At 45.2% G+C, this 10,873-nt stretch overlaps 1 protein-coding gene and 1 long non-coding RNA gene across 4 annotated transcripts; both read right to left on the bottom strand.

Annotated features, from left to right (window-relative positions):
- Positions 1-591: 591 nt before the first annotated feature.
- LOC136538597 (uncharacterized) lies at positions 592-1,978 on the bottom strand. The gene is made up of 3 exons (XR_010779393.1): positions 1,657-1,978; positions 850-1,110; positions 592-771 (listed from the first exon to the last, which is right to left on the bottom strand). It is a non-coding gene; the product is annotated as an uncharacterized lncRNA (long non-coding RNA).
- A 2,135-nt stretch (positions 1,979-4,113) lies between these two features.
- LOC136538598 (type IV inositol polyphosphate 5-phosphatase 11-like) lies at positions 4,114-6,795 on the bottom strand. Of its 3 annotated transcripts, XM_066530549.1 has the most exons (8): positions 6,659-6,795; positions 6,419-6,569; positions 6,171-6,301; positions 5,992-6,068; positions 5,738-5,863; positions 5,439-5,626; positions 5,216-5,353; positions 4,114-5,103 (listed from the first exon to the last, which is right to left on the bottom strand). In XM_066530549.1, the coding sequence occupies exons 1-8, from the start codon at positions 6,691-6,693 to the stop codon at positions 4,933-4,935; spliced, it is 1,017 nt and encodes a 338-aa protein (XP_066386646.1). In that variant the 5' UTR covers positions 6,694-6,795; the 3' UTR covers positions 4,114-4,932. The 3 variants fall into 3 exon arrangements, with proteins under 3 accessions (XP_066386646.1, XP_066386648.1, XP_066386647.1); XM_066530551.1 differs by lacking the exon at positions 6,659-6,795 and having other exon boundaries at positions 6,171-6,336; positions 6,419-6,526; XM_066530550.1 differs by lacking the exon at positions 6,659-6,795 and having other exon boundaries at positions 5,439-5,631; positions 6,171-6,336; positions 6,419-6,526.
- Between the last annotated feature and the right edge of the window lie 4,078 nt (positions 6,796-10,873).

A 10,873-nucleotide genomic window follows, 5' to 3' on the forward strand; every position in this document is an offset into this window, starting at 1 on the left:
CTCGTCGTCCTCGATTGCAGGGTTCTTTCCAGCGCTATAATGTGGTGGTGTACGCACTGCGGAAGTGGCACCTGTCATCAGCTGAGAAGAGCCGGCTGGTGTCCTGAAAGAGGCTGAAGACGTACCACCCGACTGTGCTGGGAGTGGCGGTTCCTCATAAGGAGTATCCATGCAGCTCAACTTTTGAGCTAGCTTCCTGCAGCCCTTCTTCACCTTCTGCATAAATAGACATTAAAGTTAGCGCATAGTTATCGATACGTCCATGCCAGGACAGCGCTGCCGCAGTTGTACGCCGCTATGTTCTCCCACGGCTGACGTAGTATGTCAAGGAAGATCCAGCTGATGGCGTTGCCCGATGCGTCTGAAAAGAGGAAAGCACCAAGAAAGTGTCAAAGCCACACTCGAGCGAACATGTCGATCTGAGCCTTCTCAGCCTATGGGTCCAAGTAATCAAAGCGCTCCGTGATCCAGAACGACAAAACACCAGAAGTTTTCCTAAAATTTACCAAAGAAAATAAGACCCGATGGCTGCAGGAAAGCGATGCAAATATTAAATAGGCTTGAATTTCTCACTTATTTTTCTTGGAAGCCTCGTTGTTCGGTGGAACAAAGCCAGTAAACTGAGCCACCAACTCCCTTTAGTGATCATTGTCAACTATCTCTGTCACTGGAAGTCCCCCCAACCGAAGGCCTAAAATAGCCTTCACGTCCTGCAACGTCAAGGTCATCTCGCCACAAGGTAGGTGAAACGTGTGGGTCTCAGACCTCCACCTGTTATAAGAATAGAACGACTGTTAGTTGCCTTAAATTTGTTATAAAAAAATTTACGTACAAAGAATGCACTCGCACCTGTCTACAGCCGCGGTAAGTAGTGCTGGGTCAAGGAGCGGAAGACCGTGGTTGACAACATGGATAAGCTCGAGGAAGCCGGCACGCCGTATGTACGGCACGTAACGCTCGTCCCACTGGTGCGCCTTGGTGTGTGTGCGGGGCCTCAGAGGAGGCAAGACCACCTCTGCGTCGTTGTCACTTAAGATGTGTGCTCGGTGCTGGTCATCGTACTACACCTCAAGAATGGGGTACAACGGGTGCTGCATGGGATGGACCATCCTGTTACAAATTGATAAACAAAGCGTTAGAGTACTCAAATTAACAAAATTCAAATTAACATTATATAGCATTGCAAAGTAAAATATTCACTCTAACCCAAAATAAATCGGCACAAGGATAGGATAAACAAGCACGCAAAAGAGGTAAAGCCCGATGGTCATGTGCTAGGGACGTGGATAGAGGCTAGAGATCATAGTACGACAAAACCAACCAAGAAGCGAGGGAGCCAGTTACGCTCAGCGTTACGGCCACGGTGGGATGAACCTACGATCGAAATGTTCGAATGGAATACGACCCCTCGACCGGCTCGCTACAATCCCTAACTAAATAACTAACTATAAACTAAATAATAACCGAATCTACCAGTGACAACCGCATCGCTACAATCCCTAACTAAATCAATAACTACAAACTAAATAACAAATACCTAATCAATCCCTAAACCCAAAATCCTAACCTAAAAACTAAAAACTACATACGCATATCACAAACTAATTATGCTAAAACAATAATAATCATAATAACATTAAATCGAGAGGGAGGTACCTTAGGAGCGGGCGGCCTTGACGCACCGAGGTTCGTGGCGCGGCCGGCGCGGGTGCTGCCAGGGTGAGGGCCACCCGAGTGGCCGGGCGAGGGCGCTGGAGGCGGGCGCGGGCAGGCGCGGGCGCTGGAGGCGGGCGATGGCCGGCGGCGGGGCGCGTCGGCTGACTGGCGGCGCGGACGGGCGGGCAGGGGTGCGTGTGGCCAAGAGCTCGGCCGCGGGGTTTTATTTGGCCCAGACGCGCCATGATCCCTGGCGCGACACTGCCGCGCCAAGATGGGTGGCGCGGCAGGCCCTACCCTGTCAGCGGTCATCGCTCCTGGTCGCCGCCATGTTAGCCCTGTGCCGCGCCACCATGCATGGCGCGGCACAGGCATTTGGCCGCGCTAGGGCAATAGGCGCGGCCAAAAGTATTAGTTTAAAAAAAATTGGACATGTTAGATTTAAAATTAGTTTTGAAAAAAGGTTAAAATTAAAAAAAATCTCACCGCCCAAGCTATCATAGATCCTAAACAACTCACAGAAGCTTGCAAAATATATGCTGGTGCAAAATTGCAGATAGAGCAAGCAAGACATTTAAAATGGAAAGAAATAGTTGTTTTTCTTCTAACTTGCGTTCATGGGATCTGAACATGCATTGACACTCACCCAAAATAATTGAGTATTCTCCCTTCGTACAAAAATACAGACCCTCAGCGATTAATCTAATGATATTTATTATGCACTATAAATATTAATAATCATTTATATATATTTGTTCAAAGTTAAAAATGTTTTTACGAAGTGAGAATGACACTTTGCGGGAGAGAGAAAGTATATGAGTATTGTAATTATATAGAATGTTTAAAAGTACCTATCTGAGTTCATATTATTTGTACTAGGAAAAGATTGTTAATCTAGTACCAATTTTGAGCCCAATTTGGTCACAGTGACAATGCAACAATACAATAGGTCTCGAGGTGTTTCGTCCAAAGGAAAAAGGTTGACGGTTGAGTCACCGGTACGCCAAAAGAGACCTGGAGGTGCACCGTGCACCGACTTTTAATTCGGAGCGAGTAAACGCGTTGCACTTAATTAATTATTATTAGGTGAGTCACTATTGCTTAGTGCTTACTGCCTCTTCTTCTTTTGTTAGGCGTAGTTGCACTAGGAAAATAAATAAAAGGAACAAAAAGTACAAAGAATGGCATGTTCTCCAACAATTAGCCCATGAGGATGGTCCTGTTCGTTTCTCTTATAATCCATTTTTTTCAGTTTGTTTTTCAGTTTATTTAAAAGGAACAAAAAGTAGAAAGAATGGCATGTTCTCGAACAATTAGCCCACAGGGGCCGGCCCTATTCGCTTCTCTTATAATCCATCTTTTTCAGTTTGTTTTTTTAGCTAAAACAGTATTTTTTCTCATAACAAATCAGCAGGAACAATGTTTCAGCGAAGCGAACATGGCCGATGTGTTCTGAAATCTTATCCTGCCTCCAAAAGCTGACCAGAAATCTTACCATAGGAATCATACCTCCGAAAGCCGTACGTAGCCGACCAGCCAGCGTACCACACGTGAAAATACACGTGAAAATCTCGAACTCCAACCCGCAGTCCAAACCTCATCTCATCTCATATTTTTTAAAAAGCCCTCTAACTTTACCGAAATCTACCCTCAATCCAAACCTCTTAAATAGGCCGGCCTACCTCTCGCTCGGACCTGTATAGCGTCGAACTGGGTAATCGCGGGTTGCCCGTACCCGACAAACTGCGGGCTTCATCAGCTGAGTAGTGTTTGCCTTGTCTTTATAGAGTGCGCGTAGCTTCAGCTGTGCATGATTGAGCGAGGTGGGACTAATGTGCTTGCTGCCAACGAAGCGCTAGCACTAGAGCCTGAAGAACAAACCATTCCAGCAGTTGGGCCCAGGTGGCCAAGCCGGCCCATAACAGGATCGGTGGCTCAAAGCAGTTTGGCCTCCAAGCAAGATGAGAGTAGCGGCTTGTTCTTTAGTTATACTAAAGGCTACAAACTGAGCATTACTAGTCATCATTTGACCCACTTGGTGAAGTATACAAAGCCCCATTTGTTCTCCAAGTCTCAATCAAATCTCTATTAGATGCATTTTCCATAAGCTTGGAAATTCGTTTATTATGTAGTACAATAAGTGGTCATTTCCCATGATATCTACGGCTGCTCTATATTAAGCATGAGCAGTTAAACCATAAATGACGTTTTTCTATTTTCCTGTGAATTTATTATTTATCTAAAACGGTTGAAATTTTGTAAAGAACATAATAAAACAAATAAAAATTAAAAAAATGCCAAACCAAGTTCGTTGAACTCTACACAACTAGCACTGCACTGTAAACATATAACATCATATATTTTAGTGTAATTTTTTGCTATTAATGTGGATCTAGATTTCTAATAGAGTTAGTTTCTTTATTCAAATTGCTATGAGATTTTTATGGTAGCTTACCCATAACACGCATAAAATAAAACGATTGAGAGATTATCCTGCTGCAATCAGAGATCCAAAGAAAAATCGTGCCCTGCTGTGTCAACTCGCCGGTGGGCTCTGGCGTGCGGCAAGCCCGACCTCGCTGTGCTGCGAGAGAATTCGAGAGCTTTCGGATGGACGAGGAAGCATATGCGAGCGTCGAGTCGGAGCAATCTCCGCCTACTCAGCCCACGACTCATTTTTTTGCGCCGCCTGGTTTCTTCCCTTCCTCACCAATCGTCACCCTGGACCGCGCAGAAGCTCCATCGATGAAAGTCGACTTTCTCCTAATAATATTCATGTTTTGACTTCAAATTAAGTAAATCTCAAAATAAAAATGCTTACACTGAATTTGACTTCTACGCAACTACTAGCAGCTCCATAACGCTGCTGGCCCGCGCGGCTCACGCGGCAAAGCCGCGCGATGTTTTCTAGTACTACAGTAATCATCATTCCTTGCTGCAACATTCCATCGTAGCAAGCCATGTTAATTTGCAGAATACTGAAGTAACCGCCAGTTAAAACCCCTCCTGGGCCTGGGACCTGGGTGAATCCTGTTTACACCATATTTCACACCCGTACAATTTTAATTTGTCTCCATATATCTTCAAAGAAAGTTACCCTTCTACAGTAGTGCTCCTATAATGACCCTGTTCGTTTGTTGGTTTCAGTCAGGCTTATTCAACCAGCCAACACTGTTTTTCTTTCACAACAAACCAGCACCAGCCAGCCCAAACCAGCCCAGAAACCAACCAGCGAACACGCCGAATATGGTATCTCTGCCATGTCAACTGCTGACATTAGTCAGCATCACCGTCACTGCGTACTCTGAGACAAAGATGCGCTTTCACAGGCTTGTGGTCGGAGCTCCGAACACAGTCGAGGGATTCATATGAGCTCAAGACTGCATCCAAGCCTGAAGAATGGCCAACCTTGAACAGTATCCTGTCTGTCCAAGAAGGCACTCGTATCTGAACAAGTGAAGATCGCAAGCACAAAGCGTCAGGTTTCAGAAGCCTCCATTGGTTCTTATTCATATCTGCAAGCTGGGATCTGCAAGTGATGTTAGTTTAATCAAGATACCTTAGAGCTTGTGTCGTAGATGCTGCTCCCGACGTCATATTTGTACGTCGGCTTAAACGACAGGGTCCCTTCGCAGTACCCGTTGAACACTTCGCCCTTCTCAGCTTCTTGCAGAAGCTGGTCTTTGCCTCTTAGCTTCTGATGAAAGAACAAAAGAATTAAAAAAAAACATGAGACACTGATTACAGTACAAAAATAGTGACTGATGTCAACAAGCACTTACACTCTGACGGTTCTCCTCAATCATCTTCCTTGCAGGTATCGAGCTTATTCCTTCGAGTCTATAGTTGAGATCGCCGAGCCACACTGTTATGTCGGCAGACTGGGCGTATGGTGTGCCATACTTGGAGAAGAGTGATTGTGAAATATGCTGGAATTCTGAGTTCCTCTTCTCCACCTTGTGTTCATGAGCTGCACTTTAATTACATACACCTTGTTACTTTGAAACGGCACTTGGTTAAAGCTAACGGCTATGTCACCGCTACACTGATGAAAGCATAAACCAAGAGTTGAAGATCAAACCTGCAAGATGGCAGGACACAAAAACCATCCGGATCCCACTGAAGTTGATGTACATGGCCACTGCTCCTTTCTTTCTCCCAATGATACCCCCGCAACCTCCAACCGCATGTTTGTCCACCTTCATCTCTATCCAAAATGAAGAAATAAACAGATTAATTTAACTGACGAAGAAAGATGTAGTTGGCACTATAAGCAATCAAATATTTTTGGGATAATAAACAGATATAGAAAGGATAAACAAGGTTCACAATCACCTCTGATGTACTTCTCCGAACTCCTCGATCCAAAAAGAAGCATCTGAAGAGATTGCATGCTCTTCTGACCCAATAGCCTGAAATTTCAAGGGCATCAAACTTTTTTAGAATATTGTGAAAAGCTGTGAGAAGTTCAATGGAATGGAAGAGACGAGAGTAGAGATCTACTAGTTCCTTACACGTGTGTCTCTGCCAAAGCCTCTTGCAGAACTTGCGAAACATCTGATTTTGGTGCTTCTTGCAGCCCAACAACTAGCAAATCGAACTTTCTGTTGGAGCTCACCAATTTCGTTACATCCTCCACAGCCATCTTCACCAACACAACACATATCAAGTCAATGTAAACTGCACTAAAAAAATTCAAAATTCATTGTGAATTGCTTAATCATCATCGAGGGGAAATGGATGGAGTCACAAATATATCAACCTTGCTATTCATGTTCCATGTGATGATGCAAACGCAGAGCACAGAGTTAGTGGTGAATTCACATGCTTTCTGAATTGGAATTGTCTTTATTCCTTCATGAGTTCCATCCTCATCGATCGAAACCATGCCATTATTGAGTAGCTTGCTTCCCCTGCGATGTTTATGCGTGTATCAATGATGAAATGCAAAAGAATCATACCAATTAAAAAGAAACGCTTACAAAGTTCAGAGATGAGATACCCTTTTGGAAGAGTAAAGCTGCTGCAGTTGCCCATGCCGACTCAATGAAACTGAACCCTTGTTTCTGATCATCTAACATGGAGAAGATAACAAAGGAGCCCTTTTTATACAACTGTATTCTGGAAGGTCAAGGGTTCCAGCCACAAGGAGAACCAATCTGATTTGGATATCGATACTGTTAGCCCTCAAATTTCTTTGAGCGTTCATTGGTATCTTCCATGTGCTCTAAAAATTTTTTCAACACGTTACGAAACAGCGACAAGTGGAACACCCAAGAACCAACCATTTGGGCCAGCTGGATTTGATAGTTAGGTACGGAGTACTGCATAGCTTTGATGTGACAATGATTGAGATCTCATTTGTCTTCCCAGTTCCCATCTTTAGAAGGCGGCTACAGCAGTCCAGGTATTATTAGGGGAAATGTGAAAGAGACTGCATAGGTCCCAGTCCCAGTCCCAGCCAGAGCAAATAAAATGGTTTTATACGCATCAGCGTCCTTGAGAAGATCCTTCCAAATCCCAATGCCAACGGAATCGTATTGTGTTGTGGCCACGAGAGTGCCAGGATGGCATCAGCCATCAGGGCACATGGCAACAAATTAACCGCAGTGCCCGGCTGGCCGGCTCCAACCTCCGGAAAATCTGCCACATGCTGCACGCGTAGCTCGAAGTCTGAAACGATCCACTCTCCGTTGAATTTTGAAAACAAAGAAAAGAATCGAGCAGAGACTCACCGGGGCGGGGGGTGGGGGGCGGACGGAGAGTAGAACAGCCCGCAGCAGGAGCACCGGCTCCCCGCGGCCGTGGCGCGGGGAGCAATCGCCGGCCTCGCATGCTCGCCCCACTCCCCACGTCCTCTCCTCCTCCTGCTTCTCATTTGGGGCATCTTTGGCAGGGCTTTTTCTTTCGCTTCTCCACTGGCTCAATCATCCTCCTAGTCCTAGCTTCTCATTTAGGGCCTCTTTGGCAGTGTTTTTTCTTTCTGTTCTCCACTGACTCTATCAGAAGCCCTGCAAAACACATGTTTGTTTGGGTTGTTCTAGGAACATTTTATTTACATTGACATAGGTTCAGTGCTACTCCGTATAAGCAGAATAGTCCCAATAATTAAACAAAAAAAAAGTGCAGAACAACGACTTGTCTTTGCGTGTTTGCTTGAAATGGAGGAGAACATCGGAGTGAGTTTTTTTAGTCTGCCTGTGTGTTCGAGAGCTGAACGGTAATTCGGTCGGCATTCTATAAAATGGGATACCAACCGTGTTTGTATCTAAACAAAACAAAGATGGCCTCCTCCTCCAGCAGGGGCACTATCCACGTCGCCCAAAATAGCCTCGTCCATCCGATCAGCTACAAACGGCAGGGGGCTCCCGATGGCCAGATGGGCCACGTCGCCCGAAAACCTTCTGCTTTCTCCAATAAATTGGCCCCTCCCTTCTCAGCAAAAAAAAAAAAAAACCATCCGCTCGTCTCTCCTCCCCACCCCGTCGCTCCTCCGGCACCTGACGCGGCGGTACCTGCGGCGGCGGCGCCGCCCACTGCCGCCCTTCCCCTCTCTCCTTCCCTCTCCTCCAGCGTTGCGGCATGCTGGACGGGTCAGACTTCGGCCTCGTCATCGCGCGGTGGCTACGGCGTCGGCGCCCTCCACGCAAAACTCTAGGTGCCTCTTTCCGGCCGCTGCCGGCTCTTCCTCTCTTCCTCTCCCTCTCCCTCTCTCTCCTGGGGTGCCAGCGCTGCAGCAGGCCCCGACCGCGCCAGCTTCCCTGCGTCGCGCGCGTCCATGGGCCCTAGCGGCGGGCGAGGCGAGACCGGCCGGCCATGGCGTCACGCCCCTACCCATGCCGGCGTCGAGCCTCCCCGGCTTCGTTGCGGCCGTCGGCCGGGCCTCGCTGCTGGGAGCAACCGGTGCGCTCTCCTTTGCGCACCCTCTCTCTTCTCCCGATGCGGCTTCCTATGGTGGGCGCCCCAGGTGCTGGTCGGCCTTGGCGGTGCCGCGGTTAGCACGCAGCACTCTCAGGTGTTCCCGTTTCCTCTTATTCTCTAATTTTGCTTTTGTCTCCATGATTTCTCACCATATTGCCATGAATACATTCTCTAGGGTTTGGCCTATGCCTACTGCTGTGATGTTTGCCTGCTTACAGTGTATCAAACCTGCTATCTGTCCTTGGAATTTGTTTTCACTTATATATACATCTATTTTTACCCTGATGCTCGGTGCACGTGATGGAAATATTTTTTTTGCTGTATGGCCTGTGATGAAAATGAACTCTTCTTTAACCTTACAAATGCGAAGCCCTCCCTGGGATTTGAGATCTTTTGTTTCGTTTATGTCGAAGCTACTGTTTTTAGCTTGGTGCTCCATGCACGTGATGGAAATATTTTTCCCCGTATGGCCTGTGATGAAAATGAACTCGGCGGCCAGCCCATCCACGTCTCCTAGAATTCTTTCATTGGACCGCTTCAGCGACATGTCACCGCCTGCTTTCCTGATTGGTACACCTTGCCCATCAAGATCCTGTGAGAGACTTGCCATTTTCCATTTACTTTGGTGCCTTGATACTCCAGGATCATGGTTAAATGATGATTCATAGATTTTTGAGGCCGCTACAATTTGTCAAGGTTTCCTTCATCATATTATCTGCGGCCTTTGCCTTGCACCCTGTTTTTTCGCCTTTGTGGTTGTGCCTGTGCCCATGATCATGGTTAAATGATGATTCATATATTTCTGAGGCCTCTAAAATTTGTAAAGGTTTCCTTCATGATATTATCTGGGGCCATTACCTTGCACCCTGTTTTTTCGTCTTTATGGTTGTGCTTGTGCTTTATGTACCTCCTCCAGTTCCTCCTTCATTCCATCTTCTCCTTTGTGCAGGTGAATGAGCAAGAGATGCTTCAGGCCCGTGGTGCACGCATGGAGCTGGACACACATGCCTAACCATCTAAGGGTTTGATGATCTACACATATAACTGATTTGCAGTACTGACTTGATTTTATATAGCTTTCAGTTTCATTCAATGAAATTGGCCACATCTATTGTTGTGTTGTCGTCTCAGTAAAAGTTCTATTTTCCTGTTGGTGTGTCAAACTTAATATTTTTGGATGAGCTAAAAGTTCTCCGCATATGATACAAATTCTTGAGAATATATGGTTAGCATGGGCTATAACAAATTTATTTATACATGCTTATGAAGAGTAGACTGATCTACTAATTAGTTTTCTCCTAGCAGAGATCAACAATAATGCACTTACACATTCTGTGACGCGGTTATATAAATGTTTTGTCAAAAAAATTAGCCTGAGTCTGGTCCTATTCATTTGTGCAGCTCTGTGCAATTGATTTTTTTCTGCTACATCGGGGTTACTAATTTGATATAGTTTTGGATTTATGATTAGTTTTGGGTTCATTTTCACCCGGTCGTCGCATTATCTGTTGTTATGTAAGGTTTTCTCACATGCTGTGCTAAACAGAGAATACATATCGCTAGATGACAATGTTCCTGAATAGCAAATAGTGAAGAATTATACCATCGCTTTCCTGTCCTCAGGTTTTTGCTGCTATGAATACGGTGCACTCCTATGAACATGTTAGATTCGTACGGTGCGTTCTTCGAAGTTTCAGTTTACATATGTTCACAGACCACCACTTCATACATGCATGTTTTTATCGCTAAAGAGATATATAGCCAAATTTGCTTAAAAAGGAATGTGTTAATTTCTAATAGTGATATGAGTGCAACAAACACATGCATCAATTTTTTCCATACTCTATTTTTGATATATTATGGACAATTATTGCTATTTATTTAGAACTACGTCTTTGTGGTTACAAGTAGAAAAAAAATTCTATATATATTCCTTACAACTACATCTTCAATAGTTCCAACTTAGTCTACTTGATTTGCACTGGAGCATTACTTTGTTCTCATGCTTGCTGCGTTCAGGCATGCATATGTTACTTCTTCCGATCATTGGGTGCTTAATGTATGTTTCCTGCACAGCCAAACTTTCAGTATGTTCGTGTGAAATTTGTCCTTACATATTTTGGGTGCTTTTCTCATTATTTTGCTTGGCATCTCTTTGATTTTACAGGCTGCAATTTAATTTGTGAATACATAACAGAATGCTGCACTGAATGGGTGCATTCACAACCTCTATAAACTAAGTGGGCGCCTCAGAGTATTGCTCTTCAAACACCATGGGCCAATGTATCCACTTTGC

This window comes from Miscanthus floridulus, chromosome 2 (assembly GCF_019320115.1).
Source record: "Miscanthus floridulus cultivar M001 chromosome 2, ASM1932011v1, whole genome shotgun sequence".
Lineage (NCBI taxonomy): Eukaryota > Viridiplantae > Streptophyta > Magnoliopsida > Poales > Poaceae > Miscanthus > Miscanthus floridulus.

Excerpts from the sequence above, each read along its gene's own strand:
- LOC136538598 (XM_066530549.1), bottom strand. The coding sequence starts at position 6,693 with ATGGGCAACTGCAGCAGCTTTACTCTTCCAAAAGG. Across the intron at positions 6,302-6,418 it reads CATGGAACATGAATAGCAAG|ATGGCTGTGGAGGATGTAAC; the intron begins GTTGATATATTT and ends GTGTTGGTGAAG. Across the intron at positions 5,627-5,737 it reads TGTGTCCTGCCATCTTGCAG|CTCATGAACACAAGGTGGAG; the intron begins GTTTGATCTTCA and ends ATTAAAGTGCAG.